The sequence below is a fragment of the Ranitomeya imitator genome, chromosome 5 (genome assembly GCF_032444005.1).
Source record: "Ranitomeya imitator isolate aRanImi1 chromosome 5, aRanImi1.pri, whole genome shotgun sequence".
Lineage (NCBI taxonomy): Eukaryota > Metazoa > Chordata > Amphibia > Anura > Dendrobatidae > Ranitomeya > Ranitomeya imitator.
The window spans coordinates 350,988,424-351,008,935 of NC_091286.1; the positions used below are offsets into that span (position 1 = coordinate 350,988,424).

The 20,512-nt window shown below is 44.5% G+C and overlaps 1 protein-coding gene across 1 annotated transcript in view; it reads left to right on the plus strand.

The window, feature by feature from the left end:
• The first annotated feature begins 444 nt into the window (after window positions 1-444).
• Window positions 445-20,512, plus strand: part of LCA5 (lebercilin LCA5) — a 57,805-nt gene continuing 37,737 nt past the window's right edge. The window contains exons 1-2 of the mRNA XM_069726458.1: window positions 445-841; window positions 13,217-13,572. Coding sequence (XP_069582559.1) covers window positions 13,236-13,572 — 337 coding nt within the window. The 5' untranslated portion in view covers window positions 445-841; window positions 13,217-13,235. The remainder of the gene's footprint in view (window positions 842-13,216; window positions 13,573-20,512) is intronic.

Consider the following 20,512-nt stretch of genomic DNA (forward strand, 5'->3'; position numbering starts at 1 on the left):
AGACACTAGTGCGGATTTATGACTGGATTTATCAACTTTTACACTTAGGCCGGGGTCACACTTGCGAGTGCAATGCGAGAAACTCGCGCCTCAGTACCCGGCACTGCCGCCGGCACTCGTCAGAGTGTGCGGCTGTATGTATTTCTATGCGGCTGAACGCTCGGGTCCGAGTGACGGGTGTTGAGGCGAGAGACTCGCGTGAGTTTCTCACATCGCACTCACAAGTGTGACCCCGGCCTTACAGTGTATACAGCTAATGGCCTCATATAGGATTTCAGGGCCGCAGACACAGAGAATCACACCAGTCCTTACGGTTTCCTAATGTGTCAGTGAGAAATATTGTGTCCGGGCTTATTAAAGAACTAATAAACAGTGAGGTTGGCAATGGCGACCCTGCTGCAAGCGCACACCACTACCACAAGGTGACCAGGACAGGCACACAATGCCCATGCCCCGCTCTGTTAGGAGGGCGCCATGGTGGGAGGGCAGCCGCGTGCTTTGTGCCACAGAACCGCTCTGGGAGCCAGTGGGACAGGAAGACATTGGCAGTGTGATTGTGCCACGAGTGAGTGCACACCGGCGACTACGGCCGCTGCCTGGTAACCAGCACCGGGGAGAGCAGCAGGTCACGGACCGCTCGGACCAATCGCACGGGGACTCACATCCTCTAATGAGCGGGCCGCTTGCAGCAGCAGCACTGCCTGGTTGCCTGGCGCGGCTCCTGTGAGTGGATAGAACTCGGCGCGGTACAGAGCGGTTACCGTGGAGCTGCGTGTAAATAGCTACACGGCTCAGCAGAGGCCCGGGGACTGAGGACGACCGCGGCTCACCGACCAGCGGGGTACGACTGCCTGCGGCCCGCCCGGCCGTGCTGCTCTGTCGGGGATGTGGGGGTCTCTGATTCCATACATGTGGGGTACAATACACACTGTGAAGAAGGTGGCATTGTCTGCTATGTAGTTATCCTGTGCGATCACTGACCTATCCTCAGGAGAAGCCATCAATATCAGATCGGTGGGGTCTCACTCACTGTGGGGTCTCGCTCTCAGGTGATTGGTGGGGGTCTCAGGTGATTGGTGGGAGTCTCGGGTGATTGGTGGGGGTTTCGCTCGTGATTGGTGGGGTTCTCGCTCTCAGGTGATTGGTGGGGTTCTCGCTCTCAGGTGATTTGTGGGGGTCTCAGGTGATTGGTGGGGTCTCGCTCTCAGGTGATTGGTGGGGGTCTCGCTCTCAGGTGATTGGTGGGGGTCTCAGGTGATTGGTGGGGGTCTCGCTCTCAGGTGATTGCTGGGGGTCTCGCTCTCAGGTGATTGCTGGGGGTCTCGCTCTCAGGTGATTGCTGGGGGTCTCGCTCTCAGGTGATTGCTGGGGGTCTTGCTCTCAGGTGATTGCTGGGGGTCTCAGGTGATTGGTGGGGGTCTCTCAGGTGATTGGTGGGGGTCTCAGGTGATTGGTGGGGGTCTCGCCTTTAGTTGTGGCTGATCCTGGTATTGACTTTCTCTAGATAAGGCTAGGGTCACATTGCGTTAGTGCAATCCGTTTAGCGCTAGCGGGTTGCGCTAACGCAATGTTTTTAATGGGGCCGCGTCCCGGGGTCGCGGTAACGTCCCCGCTCTCGCAGATCCCCGATCTGCGAGAGCGGGGAACGGACCGCGGGCGCGCCTCGGACGCTGCAAGCAGCGTCCGCGCCGCGCCAGGAAACACCGGCGCGCCGCTAGCGCGTGCCGAACTTGGCACGCGCTAGTGCTGCACGTTCCCATTGCCGTGAATGGGCGCGCTAACGGACGCGTTGCACGGCGTTAATTTCGCCGTGCAACGCTGTCCGTTAGCGCTTTCCTATTAACGCAATGGGAACCAAGCCTAAGTCCCATTTAGCACCAGGCACAGGGGCTACAAAAGGTGCAGCGCTGTGCCTGCTGATCAGTGATGATACCTTGGCCCTTAAAGCTGCTGATCAGTGGGAGCGCCTCATGATTTGATATTGATGACTAGTGATGAGCGAGTATACTCGGTACTCGAGATTTCCCGAGTACGCTTGGGTGACTTTAGTGCTCGGAGATTTAGTTTTCATCACCGCAGCTGAATAATTTACATCTGCTAGCCAGCATAAGTACAGGTGGGTGTTGCCTGGTTGCTAGGGAATCCCCACATGTAATCAAGCTGTCTAGTAGCTGTAAATCATTCAGCTGCGGTGAGGAAAACTAAATCTCCGAGCACTAAAAAATACTCGGAGGACACCCGAGCGTGCTCAGGAAATCTCGAGTAACGAGTATATTCGCTCATCACTATTGATGACCTATTGTTAGGTTAGGGCTAGAGCAGAGGTGTCAAACTGCATTCCTCGAGGGCAGCAAACAGGTCATGTTTTCAGGATTTCCTTGTATTGCACAGGTGATAATTTAATCACCTGCACAGAATGATTCCAGCACCTTGTGCAATGCTAAGGAAATCCTGAAAACATGACCTGTTTGCGGCCCTCGAGGAATGCAGTTTGACACCTCTGGGCTAGAGAGAATGACAAGCGATCTCAGTGGGTGACATTTTCCACACAATCTGGCACTACCATAAGGCCATGTTCACACTTTCGGTGTCTGTAAGCTAACACCAGGAGAAGGTGACAAATAATGTACGGAAGTGGTGATGTGTTTCTATTATACTTTCCCTCTGATTGTTCCCCTCCTGGTGTTGTTCCCCTCCTGGCTTTGTTCCCCTCCTGGCTTTGTTCTCCTCCTGGTTTTGGAATCCAAATAATGAGGTGAAATACTGAACGAGGCCTTACATTGGTGTCATCAGTATCAACACCACAGCGAACCCCTTTGAGGCCTGGATCACACGTGTATGTCTAGCTTCCATAAAGTGATGTAACAAACTGACTACAATACAGAAGTGTGAACGTGATATCTCATTAAGAAGTCAGTGATCTTTCTGGTATGCAAAGAAAACTGACCGATTTTCATCAGTGTTTGGTCAGTGTATCGGCTTTTGCCATCAGTGATTTTTTTCTTGTGAGAAATAAACGCATTGTAATGCTTCTCCTATCCATAACGTGGATGGCAATATTTGCTTTTAATCCCGGACTCACTGACTTGTTTTAAAAAAAATGAAAAATAGATATTGGCGTGCACTCTGAGTTTCACTAGTGGAGGTGCCAATTGAGGGGATTCGTTAAATCCCTCGTAGACCATGTAGAATAAGTGTCAATTGCACACTCCTTTTGAATGCAAATAAGATTTCTTTTTTTTTTAACCCCTTAAGCCCCGAGGGTGGTTTGCACGTTAATGACCGGGCCAATTTTTACAATTCTGACCACTGTCCCTTTATGAGGTTATAACTCTGGAACGCTTCAACGGATCTTGGCGATTCTGACATTGTTTTCTCGTGACATATTGTACTTCATTTTAGTAGTAACATTTATTCGATATAACTTGCGTTTATTTGTGAAAAAAACGGAAATTTGGCGAAAATTTTGAAAATTTCGCAATTTTCCAACTTTAAATTTTTATGCCCTTAAATCACAGAGATATGTCACGCAAAATACTTAATAAGTAACATTTCCCACATGTCTCCTTTACATCAGCACAATTTTGGAACCAAAATTTTTTTTTGTTAGGGAGTTATAAGGGTTCAAAGTTGACCAGCAATTTCTCATTTTTACAACACCATTTTTTTTTAGGGACCACATCTCATTTGATGTCATTTTGAGGGGTCTATATGATAGAAAATACCCAAGTGTGACACCATTCTAAAAACTGCACCCCTCAAGGTGCTCAAAACCACATTCAAGAAGTTTATTAACCCTTCAGGGGTTTCACAGGAATTTTTGGAATGTTTAAATAAAAATGAATATTTAACTTTTTTTCACACAAAATTTATTTCAGCTCCAATTTGTTTTATTTTACCAAGGGTAACAGGATAAAATGGACCCCAAACATTGTTGTACAATCTGTACTGAGTACGCTGATACCCCATATGTGGGGGTAAACCACTGTTTGGGCGCATGGCAGAGCTCGGAAGGGAAGGAGCGCCATTTGACTTTTAAATGCAAAATTGACAGGAATTGAGATGGGACACCATGTTGCGTTTGGAGAGCCACTGATGTGCCTAAACATTGAAACCCCCCACAAGTGACACCATTTTGGAAAGTAGACACCCTAAGGAACTTATCTAGATGTGTGGTGACCTCTTTGACCCACCAATTGCTTCACAGAAGTTTATAATGCAGAGCCGTAAAAATAAAAAATCATATTTTTTCACAAAAATGATCTTTTCGCCCCCAATTTTTTATTTTCCCAAGAGTAAGAGAAGAAATTGAACCTCAAAAATTGTTGGCCAATTTGTCCTGAGTACGCTGATACCCCGTATATGGGTGTAAACCATTGTTTGGGCGTATGGCAGAGCTCGGAAGGGAAGGAGCGCCATTTTACTTTTCAATGCAAAATTGACTGGAATTGAGATGGGATGCCATGTTGCGTTTGGAGAGCCCCTGATGTGCCTAAACATTGAAATCCCCACAAGTGACACCATTTTGGAAAGTAGACCCCTTAAGGAACTTATCTAGAGGTGTGGTGAGCACTTTGACCCAACAAGTGCTTCACAGAAGTTTATAATGCAGAGCCGTAAAAATAAAAAATCATATTTTTTCACAAAAATAATCTTTTCGCCACCAATTTTTTATTTTCCCAAGGCTAAGAGAAGAAATTAGACCACAAAAGTTGTTGTGCAATTTGTCCTGAGTGCGACGATACCCCATATGTGGGGGTAAACCACTGTTTGGGCGCATGGCAGAGCTCGGAAGGAAAGGAGCGCCATTTGACTTTTCAATGCAAAATTGACTGGAATTGAGATGGGACGCCATGTTGCGTTTGGAGAGCCCCTGATGTGCCTAAACATTGGAACCCCTCACAAGTGACACCATTTTGAAAAGTAGACCCCTTAAGGAACTTATCTAGATGTGTGGTGAGCACTTTGACCCAACAAGTGCTTCACAGAAGTTTATAATGCAGAGCCGTAAAAATAAAAAATCTTATTTTTTCACAAAAATGATCTTTTCGCCCCCAATTTTTTATTTTCCCAAGGGTAAGAGAAGAAATTAGACCACAAAAGTTGTTGTGCAATTTGTCCTGAGTGCGACGATACCCCATATGTGGGGGTAAACCACTTTTTGGGTGCATAGCAGAGCTCGGAAGGGAAGGAGCGCCATTTGACTTTTCAATGCAAAATTGACTGGAATTAAGATGGGACGCCATGTTGGTTTGGAGAGCCCCTGATGTGCCTAAACATTAAAAACCCCCACAAGTGACACCATTTTGGAAACTAGACCCTCTAAGGAACTTATCTAGATGTGTTTTGAGAGCTTTGAACCCCCAAGTGTTTCACTACAGTTTATAACGCAGAGCCGTTAAAATAAATTTATTTTTTTTTCGCAAAAATTTTTTAGCCCCCAGTTTTGTATTTTCACAAGGGTAACATAATAAATTGGACCCCAAAAGTTGTTGTCCAATTTGTCCTGAGTACGCTGATACCCCATATGTGGGGGGGAACCACTGTTTGGGCGCATGGCAGAGCTCGGAAGGGAAGGAGCGCCATTTGGAATGCAGACTTAGATGGATTGGTCTGCAGGAGTCACGTTGCATTTGCAGAGCCCCTGATGTACCCAAACAGTACAAACCCCCCACAAGTGACCCCATATTAGAAACTAGACCTCCCATGGAACTTATCTAGATGTGTTGTGAGAACTTTGAACCCCTAAGTGTTTCACTACAGTTTATAACGCAGACCCGTGAAAATAAAAATTCTTTTTTTTTTTCACAAAAATGATTTTTTAGCCCCCAGCTTTGTATTTTTACAAGGGTAACAGAATAAATTGGACCCCAAAAGTTGTTGTTCAATTTGTCCTGAGTACGCTGATACCCCATATGTGGGGGGGAACCACTGTTTGGGCTCATGGCAGAGCTCGGAAGGGAAGGAGCGCCATTTGGAATGCAGACTTAGATGGATTGGTCTGCAGGCGTCACGTTGCATTTGCAGAGCCCCTGATGTACCCAAACAGTAGAAACCACCCACAAGTGACCCCATATTGGAAACTAGACCTCCCATGGAACTTATCTAGATGTGTTGTGAAAACTTTGAACCCCCAAGTGTTTCACTACAGTTTACAACGCAGAGCCGTGAAAATAAAAATCCTTTTTTTTCCCACAAAAATGATTTTTAGCCCCCCAAATTTTTATTTTCCCAAGGATAACAAGAGAACTTGGACCCAAAAAGTTGTTGTCCAATTTGTCTCGAGTACGCTGATACCCCATATGTTGGGGTAAACCCCTGTTTGGGCGCACGGGAGAGCTCGGAAGTGAAGGAGCACTGTTTTACTTTTTCAATGCAGAATTGGCTGGAATTGAGATCGGACGCCATGTCGCGTTTGGAGAGCCCCTGATGTGTCTAAACAGTGGAAACCCCCCAATTATAAATGAAACCCTAATCCAAACGCACCACTAACCCTAATCCCAACTGTAACCCTAACCACACACCTAACCCAGACACACCCCTAATTCTAATCCCAACCCTAATCCCAACCGTAAATGTAATCCAAACCCTAACCCTAGCCCCAACCCTAGCCCTAACCCTAACCCTAACCGGAAAATGGAAATAAATACATTTTTTTTTAATTTTATTATTTTTCCCTAAGGCTAGGTTCACATTGCGTTAGGGAAATCCGTTTAGCACTAGCGGATTGCGCTAACACAATGTCTTTTTAGGTGTCGTGTTTAGTGGTCGCGTTAACGTCCCCGCTCTGGAAGATCGGGGATCGGACCTCGGGCGCGCCGCGGACGCTGCAAGCAGCGTCTGAGGCGCGCCACAAAAGAATGGCACCTTGCTAGCACAAGCCGAAAATGGCACGCTCTAGCGATGCGCTACACCTGAAAATCACATTGCTGTCAATGGTTGTGCTAACGGACCCGTTGCACGGCGTTAATTGTGACATTTTCGCCGTGCAACGCTGTCCGTTAGCGTTAACCCATTAACGCAATGTGAACCTAGCCTAACTAAGGGGGTGATGAAGGGGGGTTTGATTTACTTTTATAGCGAGTTTTTTAGCGGATTTTTATGATTGGCAGCCGTCACACACTAAAAGACGCTTTTTATAGCAAAAAAGTTTTTGCGTCTCCACATTTTGAGACCTATAATTTTTCCATATTTTGGTCCACAGAGTCATGTGAGGTCTTGTTTTTTGCGGGACGAGTTGACGTTTTTATCGGTTACATTTTCGGACACGTGACAGTTTTTGATCGCTTTTTATTCCGATTTTTTTGTGAGGCAGAATGACCAAAAACCAGCTATTCATGAATTTCTTTTGGGGGAGGCGTTTATACCGTTCCGCGTTTGGTAAAATTGATGAAGCAGTTTTATTCTTCGGGTCAGTACGATTACAGCGATACCTCATTTATATCATTTTTTTTATGTTTTGGCGCTTTTATACGATAAAAGCTATTTTATAGAAAAAATAATTATTTTGGCATCGCTTTATTCTGCGGACTATAACTTTTTTATTTTTTTGGTTATGATGCTATATGGCGGCTCGTTTTTTGCGGGACAAGATGACGTTTTCAGAGGTACCATGGTTATTTATATCCGTCTTTTTGATCGCGTGTTATTCCACTTTTTGTTCAGCGTTATGATAATAAAGCGTTGTTTTTTGGCTCGTTTTTTTTTTTTTTTTTCTTACGGTGTTCACTGAAGGGGTTAACTAGTGGGCCAGTTTTATAGGTCGGGTCGTTACGGACGCGGCGATACTAAATATGTGTACTTTTATTGTTTTTTTGTTTTTTTTTTATGTAAAGAAATGTATTTATGGGAATAATATTTTTTTTTTTCTGCTTTATTTAGGAATTTTTTTTTTATTTTTTTTTTTACAAGTGTGGAAATTTTTTTTTTTACTTTTTCACTTTGTCCCAGGGGGGGACATCACAGATCACCGATCTGACAGTGTGCACAGCACTCTATCAGATCGGTGATCTGACATACAGCCGGGCAGGATTAGAGCTGCAGCTGCAGCCTGATCCTGACCCGGAAGTGCTCCCTGCAGGACCCGGATGCAGCCCGGCGGCCATTTTGGATCCGGGGACTGCAGGGAGAAGACGCTCGGTACACGGTGAGCACATCACCGTGTACCGATCGTCTCAGGGAAGCCCGCAGGGAGCCCCCTCCCTGCGCGATGCTTCCCTGCACCGCCGGCACACCGCGATCATCTTTGATCGCGGTGTGCCGGGGGTTAATGTGCCGGGAGCGGTCCGTGACCGCTCCTGGCACATAGTGCCGGATGTCAGCTGCGATAGGCAGCTGACACCCGGCCGCGATCGGCCGCGCTCCCCCCGTGAGCGCGGCCGATCGCATATGACGTACTATCCCGTCCATGGGAATTAAGTCCCAGGTCACCTGGACGGGATAGTACGTCATATGGGATTAAGGGGTTAAGGTAAAAAATAAGAGCAACCTTTGAATGTCAATGCGTTTCGGCCAACTCGGCCTTTTTCACGACCGTTGCACTCAGCAGGTATTCTCTCCTAGACAGGGCTTTTTCTTCCCTGGAGGTGCGATTTGTTAAATCTGGAAGGTATAGTTCATGAGATATCCTTTGGTAGATTAATGAATGTGGAAAGCCTGAATTTCACACTTCCCAGACCGGGTACTCCTGCTTGCTTCATGGCTCCCCAGCATCACCCTCCTGAGTCGGCATACTTGTCTGCCCTTTTGATGGCAAAGTACTGCAGTGCGCAGGCGCCGGGTCTCGCTGACCTTTCCCGGGCCTGCAGGTGAGTATAATGAAACCTATTTTTCTTCACTTGCAGGTCGGATTGGGGGCTTATATAGAGCATTATAGAATGCTGTAGATAAGCCGGGAAAGGCAGTGGCCGTAACCCGTATCAGCCAAACCTGGTGACAAGTTCCCTTTAAGAATTACAACCCTTTAATATGTAGCTGCCTCTTTTTTAAGGGACCAGAAGTAGTTGGAAAATTATCTCAAAAGCTCTTTAATAGGCTATTCCCTCATTAATTCTTCATCAATTAAGCAGGTAAAAGGTCTGGAGCGGATTTCATGTATGGCTTTTGCATTTGGAAGTTGTTTCCGTGAACCCACTACATGCTGTCAAAGAGTATCTCAGTTGAAGAGAAACAGACCATAATTAAGCAGGAAAAAAGCTCATTGGAGAGAGAGGGAGCAGAAATGTTAGGAGTGGCCAAATCAACAATTTAGTACTTTCTGCAAAAAAAAAAAAAGTGCACTGGTGAGATTGGGAAACTCAAAAAGGCATGGATGTCCACAGAAGACCACAGTGGTGGACGATTGCAGAATTTTTTCCATGGTGAAGAAAATCCCCTTCTCTCCCATGTGAAGAACATTCTCAAGGAAGTGGGTGCTTCAGTGTCTAAATCCCCATTACTTGCCAAATTAGAAATTTTCATTTTATGGATTTTTCAGAAAAGGGCGTCCCAATATTCAATTAAAAATGACAATGACATGATTTCCTATTTTGAAAACATTCATTTTACAAACACAACACAAAAAATTGGACCTAATTATAAAAATTATAAAATCTTAGTTGCTAGAAGCAAAAGATTAGGCATCCCAAAAAAAAGGGCATTGGTAGATAATGGGTTAAAGAGAAGATTTCATGACAGCAAATACAGATGGTTAACTACTTGTGCGGTTGTTGTGACCCCAGAGCCAAATCAGCGCCGGCGTTACTGTCTTCGCCTTCGGACAAATCGAACATGAAGAGGAAGTCATGGCTGCATCTGACCCCTGACTTCTTCGTCATGTTCAATTCAACAGGAGGCGGAGACAGTGACGCCAGCGCTGATTGGGTGCCGGGGTCACGTGTCACCGCACCAGAGCACCGAAGAGCGCAAGTGGCGACACCTTCGGAATGTTACCAGCACACGAGGCAAGTAAAAGCTTTATTATTTTATCGGAGCCAAGCGTGTGGAATGAGAGAAAGTTGTCCAATCAGTGGACAACTTCTTTAAGACAAAACTTAAGGCAGAAAGACCCACAAACAAGCAACAACTGAAGTCCTCTGCAGTGATGGCCTGGCAAAGCATCACAAAGGAGGAATCCCAGCGTTTGGTGACGTCAATAGCTTCCAGACTTCAGTCAGTCATTGCCTGCAAAGAATTCTCTACATAGTATTAAAAATTAGCATTTTATTTATGATAAACTTAATTTATCCAATTATTTTTGGGACCCTGAAATGAGGAGGCTTTGTAGAATGATTGCAATTTCTAAATGTTTCACTCCTTAAATTAAATCTAAAAGTCTACACTCCAATTGTATCTGTTGTTTCACTTTAAATCCAAAATAGTGGCATGCAGAGCTGAAATCATGAAGATTCTGTCACTATCCAAACATTTCTGGGCTTAACTGTATGTACATGTAACAGGTCAGCCTGTGCCTGTCTCTGAACATTTCTATAATTAAATACGCTTAGGGTATGTTTCCACGTTCCGGAAACGCTGAGTGTTTGATGCTGCATAGAGATGCAACGTCAAACATGCAGCGTCCAGATGTTACAGCATAGTGGAGGGGATTTAATGAAATCACGTCTCCACTATGCGTGGTAACACGCATCCGGCGGCCCTGCGATTCCGGACATGTGGTGCGTCTTTTTAGATCGCAGCATGTCCGTTTACCTTGCGGCGATGTTGCGCCGCCACAAGGTATAACACAGGGCCCTATGTGTGGGGTGCGATGATTCCGGATGTGTGCAATGAACACATCCGGCATCATCGCGTCTCCAGGGGGCGGAGCGAGTTTGCCGCTCCGTCAAAACCGCCGGCCTTCCTGAACGTGGACACGTACCCTTAGATATATATTTGTATAATTAAATACACTTAGATATATACTTTTCAGGTTTTTTCAAATTAAAGAAGTTTATGGGGATTACAGATGATGTTGAAGTTGGTTTCTTATTCGACAATTTTTTTTTCCAGTTTTTTACAGGTTTAACAACAAAAGTAAAAAAATCACAGTAATAAAATACAATGCAGCCAAGAGTCCTGATGTAAATACGCTTAAACCAGCTACAAAAATAAAACTGACACAAAAATGGACATCAAAGCGGGCATTGAAGGACGTTATTGAAAAGGTTAAATGACTTTGGGTCACTGACCTCACACTGCAGACACACAGATCAGGGAGCCCCGTATTAAAATTCTGGTCACTTCAGCCTTGCCCAAACAGGTCCTGGGCATAAAAGCGGGCAAATAGCTAGTTTTCACAGATTTAAATAAATAACTGTTGTTTTTAAGGGGTTAAATGACCTTGGGCTACTGGTTTTATATCACCAGCACAAAACAGGAAGATTCACATCAAAATCCGTTTTCTTTCAGCACTGTGAGGGTTCTCCAGCGCCATGAGCAGCGGGCGTATGATCATAAGTACCGTATTTTTCAGACTATAAGACACACCGGACCGTAAGGCACACCACAACTTTTCAGAAGGAAAGAGGGAAAAATATATAATGTGTCAAATGGGGGTCCGTATTAGTCCAAATTCAGCTTACCAGGGGGGATCGGCACAGGTGGAGGAGAGGTCCACAGGGGTTGTTCGGGAATGGTCGAGGCTGGTGCGGTGGCCTCTGGGAAATCCTATCCCAGGCTGGTGCGGCGGTGGTCCTCCTCTGTGGGGCGGCGACTGTGCTCTGTGGGATGGCGGGACTCCGCCGGCATTTCATGAAAGCCCGAAGACCTCCGCAGATCCAGTGCTGCAATGCGGTGGCCTCCGGGAAAGTGGCCCCGGGGGCGGCGCATGCTCAGATTCAGATCTCGGCAACGAGATCTCTTCCACTGGATCTTCGGGGGCCTCCACAAAATGCCAGCGGAGCCCCGCTGCTGAACAGAGCATCACCGTTGCCCCACAGCCACATCAGCCAGGGAAGGTAGGCTGCATGTCCCTGCAGCATCGGACCGGGATCGCCGCCATAGTACTTGTAAGTATATTCCGATCATAAGACGCACCCACATTTTCCCCAAAAATTGGGGGAAAAGTGCATCTTTTGGTCTGAAAAATATGGTATGTGATTTGCACACATGCTGTCACGTGCCGACCAAATGGGTGCAGCTTTGCTCAATGCAAGTGAATTCAGCGAGGCCAGACACGTCTAGTCAGAATGTGGCCGAAAGTATGCAAATGGCATTCTTGCGGTCACACGCCCGCTGCTCATGGCGCTGGCACTGGAGAATCCTCACAGTGAGCAGTGTGTGCGATTTAAGGATTCACAAGTCTGCAGTCATAGAGATACTGCAGACCTTTAGCTTAATATGGGACAACATCTTTAACCCTTAGAACGAATAAGCAACTTAATCAAATCAGTACAAAGTTTCAAATTGCCAACTTTGATCAGTAACCACTCCGGAGAGCCTGAAAGAAAACTGGTTTTGATGTAGAGCGTCCTGTTTTGTGCTGCTGTTATAAGACCAGTGGCCCAAGGTCAACTAAAACTTTAAAAAACAGTTACTTATTTATATCTGTGAAGACTAGCTATTTGCCCATTTTTATTCCAGCTCTGCTGCCCAGAACCTGTTTAATTCAGGCTAGAGTAACGGGAATTTGATGCAGGTCATCACTATGTATATAGTGGTGGTCTGAGATCAGTGGTCCAAATTCATTTAACCCCTTAAAAACCCCAGTTACTTAGCCAATTTTCACACATTTGAATATTTGCCCATTTTGATGCTAGTTCTCATGCCCATAACATATTTGGGCCAGGCTGGCGTGACCTGAATTTGATGTGGGGCCCTCTGACCTATGTGTCTGCAGTGTGAGATCAGTGGCCCAAAGTCATTTAACCCTTTAATAACGCCCTCCTGTGCCCACTTTGTTGCCCATTTTTGTGTCAGTTTTATCATTTTTGTAGTCTAGCGAGGCCCTACACCATCACTATAATTTACTTCATGGTATTCTAAATTATGGTAGAAATATATTCCAGTCCACAACTGCAGTACATTTTCTGATGCTGGCACATTGGCCGCTGAAAGATGCGCCAAATTCATTAAGAAGTGTAAACCTATTAAGGAATTTGGCGCATCTTAATCCAGTGGACTCCGAATCAAGACTGAAGATCAAAACTCCATTTTTGATGAATTTTCCCCTAGGTTCTTTAGGCATAGTATATACCTACCTACCTATTAATGAATGTCCATTTTTATCTATTACTGACAGAAATGCATAACTCATTGACATGAATAGCAGGAGCCCACACTCCCAGGACCATGAGACTGAAGGACGTAGAGGAAGGAGTCCTTCATCCCGCCAGGGTTCTACAAGCTCACAAACGTACACTGCAAAGAAAAGCATGAAGGATGGCCAGGACATGGCTAGAACAGACCGAGGGAGGACAAGGGGCAACCGGAATAGAAGCCAGGATGATAAAAGTAGTGATTCCTATTACTCTGATGATTATGAGAACACAACATATGGGTCTGACCGATCACCAACACCGAGCTCCAAGACCCTGTCACCTCGTGCCAAAAAGCCTGGCTATAAAGTCAGATCTGTCACACCATTACATAACAGAGGTAAGTGGTGTTATTTTTTTGTTTTTTCTCTTTTCGGCAAATGCTTTGACCTCCTTTTTAGCTAAAGGGGTTTTGCCATCCTCTAGGATGGGGGTCAACCATTAATTTTCCCAAGGGGCCACGGTAGAGACCATGACTGTTGTGGAGTGTTGAACTTAATTTTGCTCATTATTGTTTTATATTAATTTGTATCACTTAATATTTAGCAGAACTAAGTGTGCTGACTCTGTTAGTGCTATAGGGCTTATTATAACATGTATCATATCCATGGCAGCTAATCAAAAGCATATAATTTACTGCTTTTTATAAAATGTACTTATGTTATTCAGCCCTTTTCACTTGATAAACAGCTCACAACATAATATGATGTCCCCTCACACATTATGCTGCCGCCATACATCTCCCTTGCAAAGTATTGTGTCCTGTGCTATCAATAAAAAAAAAACTACTCTCCTAACCCTGTTCCTTCAGTCAGCGCTGTGTACCTGAGTACAGCTGGTTATCGTGTCTGCTGCGCTCTCGGAAGCACAGGCTCAGTGATGGAGGAGCGAACTGACTGCCCTTTATTCCATCACTGATTTCACTGGTATATGTGTGTCTCAAGGATGCAGACACCTGTGAAAGTGAGATGCTGGGTGGGGGCGGCCACATGGTACGGGACACCGCTGTATTGGTCTGACCATACCTAAACTAGCAAAGGCCCCTAGGTTGCACTTTGCTCCAGGGTAATAACCTTTTGCTAGAATGAACCTTAATTCATGATCGGTGATAATCTCACCTTTTGGGACTCTCACAGATCTTGTGAATAAATGCGACACTGGCTATTGTAGTGTACTTTACAGTAGTTTTACCTTCACAGTGGCATCACTCACGGTGGTGACCCATTGTCCAGAGAGCCGCAGTCCCTAACATAGTGGAGGTTCCAAAGATAGAGCCGTAGCCCATTCGGGAAGTTAGTGGATCAATGCATTCCTATGTGTGAAGAATGAAAGAATGAGCACGCTGCGTATTTTTCCACGATGCGATTCCGCCGGGAAAAATACGCAGCCTTAGAACAGCATTGCGGAATCCCATTGAGTTCAATGGGCTGTGTTGTGTATGCATTTTCACAGCGAAAAAATGGGGCAAAAAAACATACAATCCGCAACGTGTGCACATAGCCTAAACATTGAAACATCAACTTTATCTGCAACAGATGAAACAAAATGTTTCATGTATCTTTTTTTCTCTAAATTCTAATAGTAATGTAAGAGAAATACAGGGTGGGCCATTTACAGTGCCTTGCGAAAGTATTCGGCTCCCTGGAACTTTTCAACCTTTTCCCACATATCATGCTTCAAGCATAAAGATACCAAATGTAAATTTTTGGTGAAGAATCAACAACAAGTGGAACACAATTGTGAAGTTGAATGAAATTTATTGGTTATTTTAAATTTTTGTGGAAATAAAAAAACTGAAAAGTGGGGCATGCAATATTATTCGGCCCCTTTACTTTCAGTGCAGCAAACTCACTCCAGAAGTACATTGTGGATCTCTGAATGATCCAATGTTGTCCTAAATGCCTAATGATTATATTTATCATCTACCTGTGTGTAATCAAGTCTCCGCTGCTCTGTGATAGTCTCAGGGTTCTGTTTGAAGCATCATGAAGACCAAGGAACACAACAGGCAGGTCCGTGATACTGTTGTGGAGAAGTTTAAAACCGGATTTGGATACAGAATGATTTCCAAAACTTTAAACATCCCAAGGAGCACTGTGCAAGCGATCATATTGAAATGGAAAGAGTATCATACCACTGCAAATCTACCAAGACCCGGCCGTCCCTCTAAACTTTCATCTCAAACAAGGAGAAGACTGATCAGAGATGCAGCCAAGAGACCCATGATCACTCTGGATGAACTGCAGAGATCTACAGCTGAGGTGGAACAGTCTGTCCATAGGACAACAATCAGTCGCACACTGCACAAATCTGGCCTTTATGGAAGAGTGGCAAGAAGAAAGCCATTTCTCAAAGATATCCATAAAAAGTGTTGTTTAAAGTTTGCAACAAGCCACCTGGGAGACACACCAAACATGTGGAAGAAGGTGCTCTGGTCAGATGAAACCAAAATCAAACTTTTTGACAACAGTGCCAAACGATATGTTTGGCGTAAAGGCAACACAGCTCATCACCCTGAATACACCATCCCCACTGTCAAACATGATGGTGGCAGCATCATGGTTTGGGCCTATTTTTCTTCAGCAGGGACAGGGAAGATGGTTAAAATTGATGGGAAGATGGATGGAGAACAATACAGGACCATTCTTGAAGAAAACCTGTTGGAATCTGCAAAAGACCTGAGACTGGGACGGAGATTTGTCTTTCAACAAGACAATGATCCCAAACAAAAAGCAAAGTCTACAATGGAATGGTTCACAAATAAACATATCCAGGTGTTAGAATGGCCAAGTCAAAGTCCAGACCTCAATCCAATCGAGAATCTGTGGAAAGAGCTGAAAACTGCTGCTCACAAACGATCTCCATCAAACCTCCCTGAACTCGAGCTGTTTGCCAAGGAAGAATGGGCAAGAATTTCAGTCTCTCGATGTACAAAACTGATAGAGACAGACCCCAAGCGAGTTGGAGTTGTAATCGCAGCAAAAGGTGGCACAACAAAGTATTAACTTAAAGGACCCAAATAATAATTTGATGGTAACAAACTGCAGTGGTAAGTGTTTCTTCTCAAAACTCAAATTAGTTGAAAACCGATTAAGGACATCCATGAAGCAGGAACAACTTGTAAATTTGGCTATCATGAGCATCGAGTCAGATCTACTGCATGAATTGGACTTTAGTGACATCATTAGTGATTTTGCAGCACGAAAATCAAGGACAGTGCCTGGATTGTAAAAAATGAATGATTTTACCTGATTTACTCTGCGTAAATGTTTTTTTTGTAAATAAACTTGCGTTCGTTTCATTTTGTGCTTTTGCATTACATATTGCAACACCTTGAAAAATGGGCCTCCCTCCAAAATGGGCCCCGGGCCACCCACCTCTTAAATCCGGCCCTGGTTTAACAAATAATGAACATTTAACTTTTTTCACAAAAAATTTACATCAGCTCCAATTTGTTTTATTTTACCAAGGGTAACAGGAGAAATTGGACCCCAAAAGTTGTTGTACAATTTGTCCTGAGTACGATGATACCCCATATGTGGGGGTAAACCACTGTTTGGGTGCATGGCAGAGCTTGGAAGGGAAGGAGCGCCGTTTGACTTTTCAATGCAAAATTGACTGGAATTGAGATAGGACGCCATGTCACGTTTGGAGAGCCCCTGATGTGCTTAAACATTGAAACCCTCCACAAGTGACACCATTTTGGAAAGTAGACCCCCTAAGGAACTTATCTAGATGTGTGGTGAGCACTTTGACCCACCAAGTGCTTCACAGAAGTTTATAATGTAGAGCCGTAAAAATAAAAAATCATATTTGTCACAAAAATGATCTTTTCGACCCCAATTTTTTATTTTCCCAAGGGTAACAGAAGAAACTGGAAGCTAAAAGTTGTTGTGCAATTTGTCCTGAGTACGCTGATACCCCATACTGCACAGACCAAAAGTTTGGACACACCTTTTCATTTAAAGATTTTTCTGTATTTTCATGACTATGAAAATTGTACATTCACACTGAAGGCATTAAAACTATGAATTAACACATGTGGAATTATATACTTAACAAAAAAGTGTGAAACAACTGAAATTATGTCTTATATTCTAGGTTCTTCAAAGTAGCCACCTTTTGCTTTGATGACTGCTTTGCACACTCTTGGCATTCTCTTGACGAGCTTCAAGAGGTAGTTACCGGGAATGGTTTTCACTTCACAGGTGTGCCCTGTCAGATTTAATAAGTGGGAATAATAAGTTCACAAACGATCTCCATCAAACCTCACTGAGCTCGAGCTGTTTGCCAAGGAAGAATGGGCAAGAATTTCAGTCTCTCGATGTACTAAACTGATTGGGGTATGTCTCTATCGACTTGCAGCTGTAATCGCAGCAAAAGGTGGCGCAACAAAGTATTAAGTTAAAGGGGACGAATAATATTGCACACCCCACTTTTCAGTTTTTGAATTTCCACAAAAATTTTAAATAACCAATAAATTTAGTTCAACTTCACAATTGTGTTCCACTTGTTGTTGATTCTTCACCACAAATTTACATTTGGTATCTTTATGTTTGAAGCATTATATGTGGCTCCCTGGAACTTTTCAACCTTTTCCCAAATACTTTCGCAAGGCACTGAATATGGATACACCTAAATAAAATGTGAATGGTTGGTGATATCAACTTCCTGTTTGTGGCACATTAGTATATGTGTGTCAAGAGTTGGCATGTCGAGTTGGAGAAGAGGCTTGCATTGACAATCCAACATAATGGGCAGCATTATGAACACATTTTATAAGTGCTCATAAACTTGTAAATAACACATGAAAGACTAAAATTACATTAAACCAAGCACACCTGTTGTGAATTCTGTGGTAGAGCTCCCTCCTGTGGTCACAAGTGGTACTTCGGCTGATTCTCTCTGGAGCTTCCGTTTGTGGAGGAAACTGGTACTGCTGCTTCTGAGTTTCCTTCCTCAGGTGATCTGGTGAGGTCGTTAGGTGCTTCTCTACTTAACCCCACCTAATGCTTTGATTCATGCTTCCTGTCAATGTTCCAGTGTTGGACTTGTGTTTCTCTGGATCCTTCCTGTGGCCTGCTGCTCTGCATAGCTAAGTGCTTCTTTGCTATTTGTTGCTATTTTTTCTGTCCAGCTTGTCTATTTGCTTTGCTGGAAGCTCTGGGACGCAAAGGGTGTACCTCCGTGCCGTTAGTTCGGTACGGAGGGTCTTTTTGCCCCTTTGCGTGGTTTTCTTTAGGATTTTGTGTAGACCGCAAAGTTATCTTTCCTATCCTCGTTCTGTCTAGAATATCGGGCCTCACTTTGCTGAATCTATTTCATCCCTACGTTTGTCTTTTCATCTTACTCACAGTCATTATATGTGGGGCGCTGCCTTTTCCTTTGGGGTATTTCTCTGAGGCAAGGTAGGCTTATTTTTTCTATCTTCAGGCTAGTTAGTTTCTCAGGCTGTGCCGAGTTGCATAGGTAGCATTAGGCGCAATCCACGGCTGCCTCTAGTTGTGTTTGGAGAGGATCAGGGATTGCGGTCTGCAGAGTTCCCACGTCTCAGAGCTCGTTCTATTATTTTGGGTTATTGTCAGATCACTGTATGTGCTCTGACCTCCATGTCCATTGTGATACTGAATTGCCTTTCATAACAGTACAGGAAGCCAAAAGTACTAATGATTCTCAATAGAGGGAAAAAAGAAGTTCTGAGACCATTTTTTTTTCTTGGCTTTGTGTTTTGTCTTTTTTTTTCCCTAGACATTTGGGTGGTTCAGTACACAGGTGTAGCGATGGACATTAGAAGTCTGTCTTCATTTGTGGATCAGCTCTCGGCAAGAGTACAACAGATTCAAGACACTATTGATCAGAAATCTATGTTAGAACCAAGAATTCCTATTCCTGATTTGTTTTTTGGAGATAGAACTAAGTTTCTGAGTTTAAAAAATAATTGTAAGTTATTTCTGGCCTTGAAACCTCGTTCCTCTGGTGATCCAGTTCAACAGGTTTTGATTATTATTTCTTTTTTTGCGCGGCGACCCTCAGGACTGGGCATTTTCTCTTGTGCCAGGAGATCCTGCATTGAGTAATATCAATGCGTTTTTCCTGGCGCTCGGATTGCTGTACGATGAGCCTAATTCAGTGGATCAGGCAGAAAAGAATTTGCTGGCTCTTTGTCAGGGTCAGGATGAGATAGAGGTATATTGCCAGAAATTTAGAAAATGGTCAGTGCTCACTCAATGGAATGAATCTGCGCTGGCAGCTATGTTCAGAAAGGGTCTTTCTGAAGCCCTTAAGGATGTCATGGTGGGATTTCCTATGCCTGCTGGTTTGAATGAGTCTATGTCTTTGGCTATTCAGATCGGTCGACGCTTGCGTGAGCGTAAATCTGTGCACCATTTGGCGGTATTACCTGAGCTTAAACCTGAGCCTATGCAGTGCGATAGGACTTTGACCAGAGTTGAACGGCAAGAACACAGACGTCTGAATGGGCTGTGTTTCTACTGTGGTGATTCCACTCATGCTATCTCTGATTCTCCTAAGCGCACTAAGCGGTTCGCTAGGTCTGCCACCATTGGTACGGTACAGTCAAAATTTCTTCTGTCCGTTACCTTGATCTGCTCTTTGTCATCATATTCTGTCATGGCGTTTGTGGATTCAGGCGCTGCTCTGAATTTGATGGACTTGGAATATGCTAAGCGTTGTGGGTTTTTCTTGGAGCCCTTGCAGTGTCCTATTCCATTGAGAGGTATTGATGCTACGCCTTTGGCCAAGAATAAGCCTCAATACTGGACCCAGCTGACCATGTGCATGGCTCCTGCACATCAGGAGGATATTCGCTTTCTGGTGTTGCATAATCTGCATGATGTGGTCGTGTTGGGGTTGCCATGGCTACAAGCCCATAATCCAGTATTGGATTGGAAATCCATGTCGGTGTCCAGCTGGAGTTGTCAGGGGGTACATGGTGATGTTCCATTTTTGTCAATTTCGTCATCCACCCCTTCTGAGGTTCCAGAGTTCTTGTCTGATTACCGGGATGTATTTGATGAGCCCAAGTCCGATGCCCTACCTCCGCATAGGGATTGTGATTGTGCTATCAATTTGATTCCTGGTGGTAAATTCCCAAAAGGTCGACTGTTTAATTTATCCGTGCCTGAGCACACCGCTATGCGCAGTTATGTGAAGGAATCCCTGGAGAAGGGGCATATTCGCCCGTCATCGTCGCCATTAGGAGCAGGGTTCTTTTTTGTAGCCAAAAAGGATGGTTCGCTGAGACCTTGTATAGATTATCG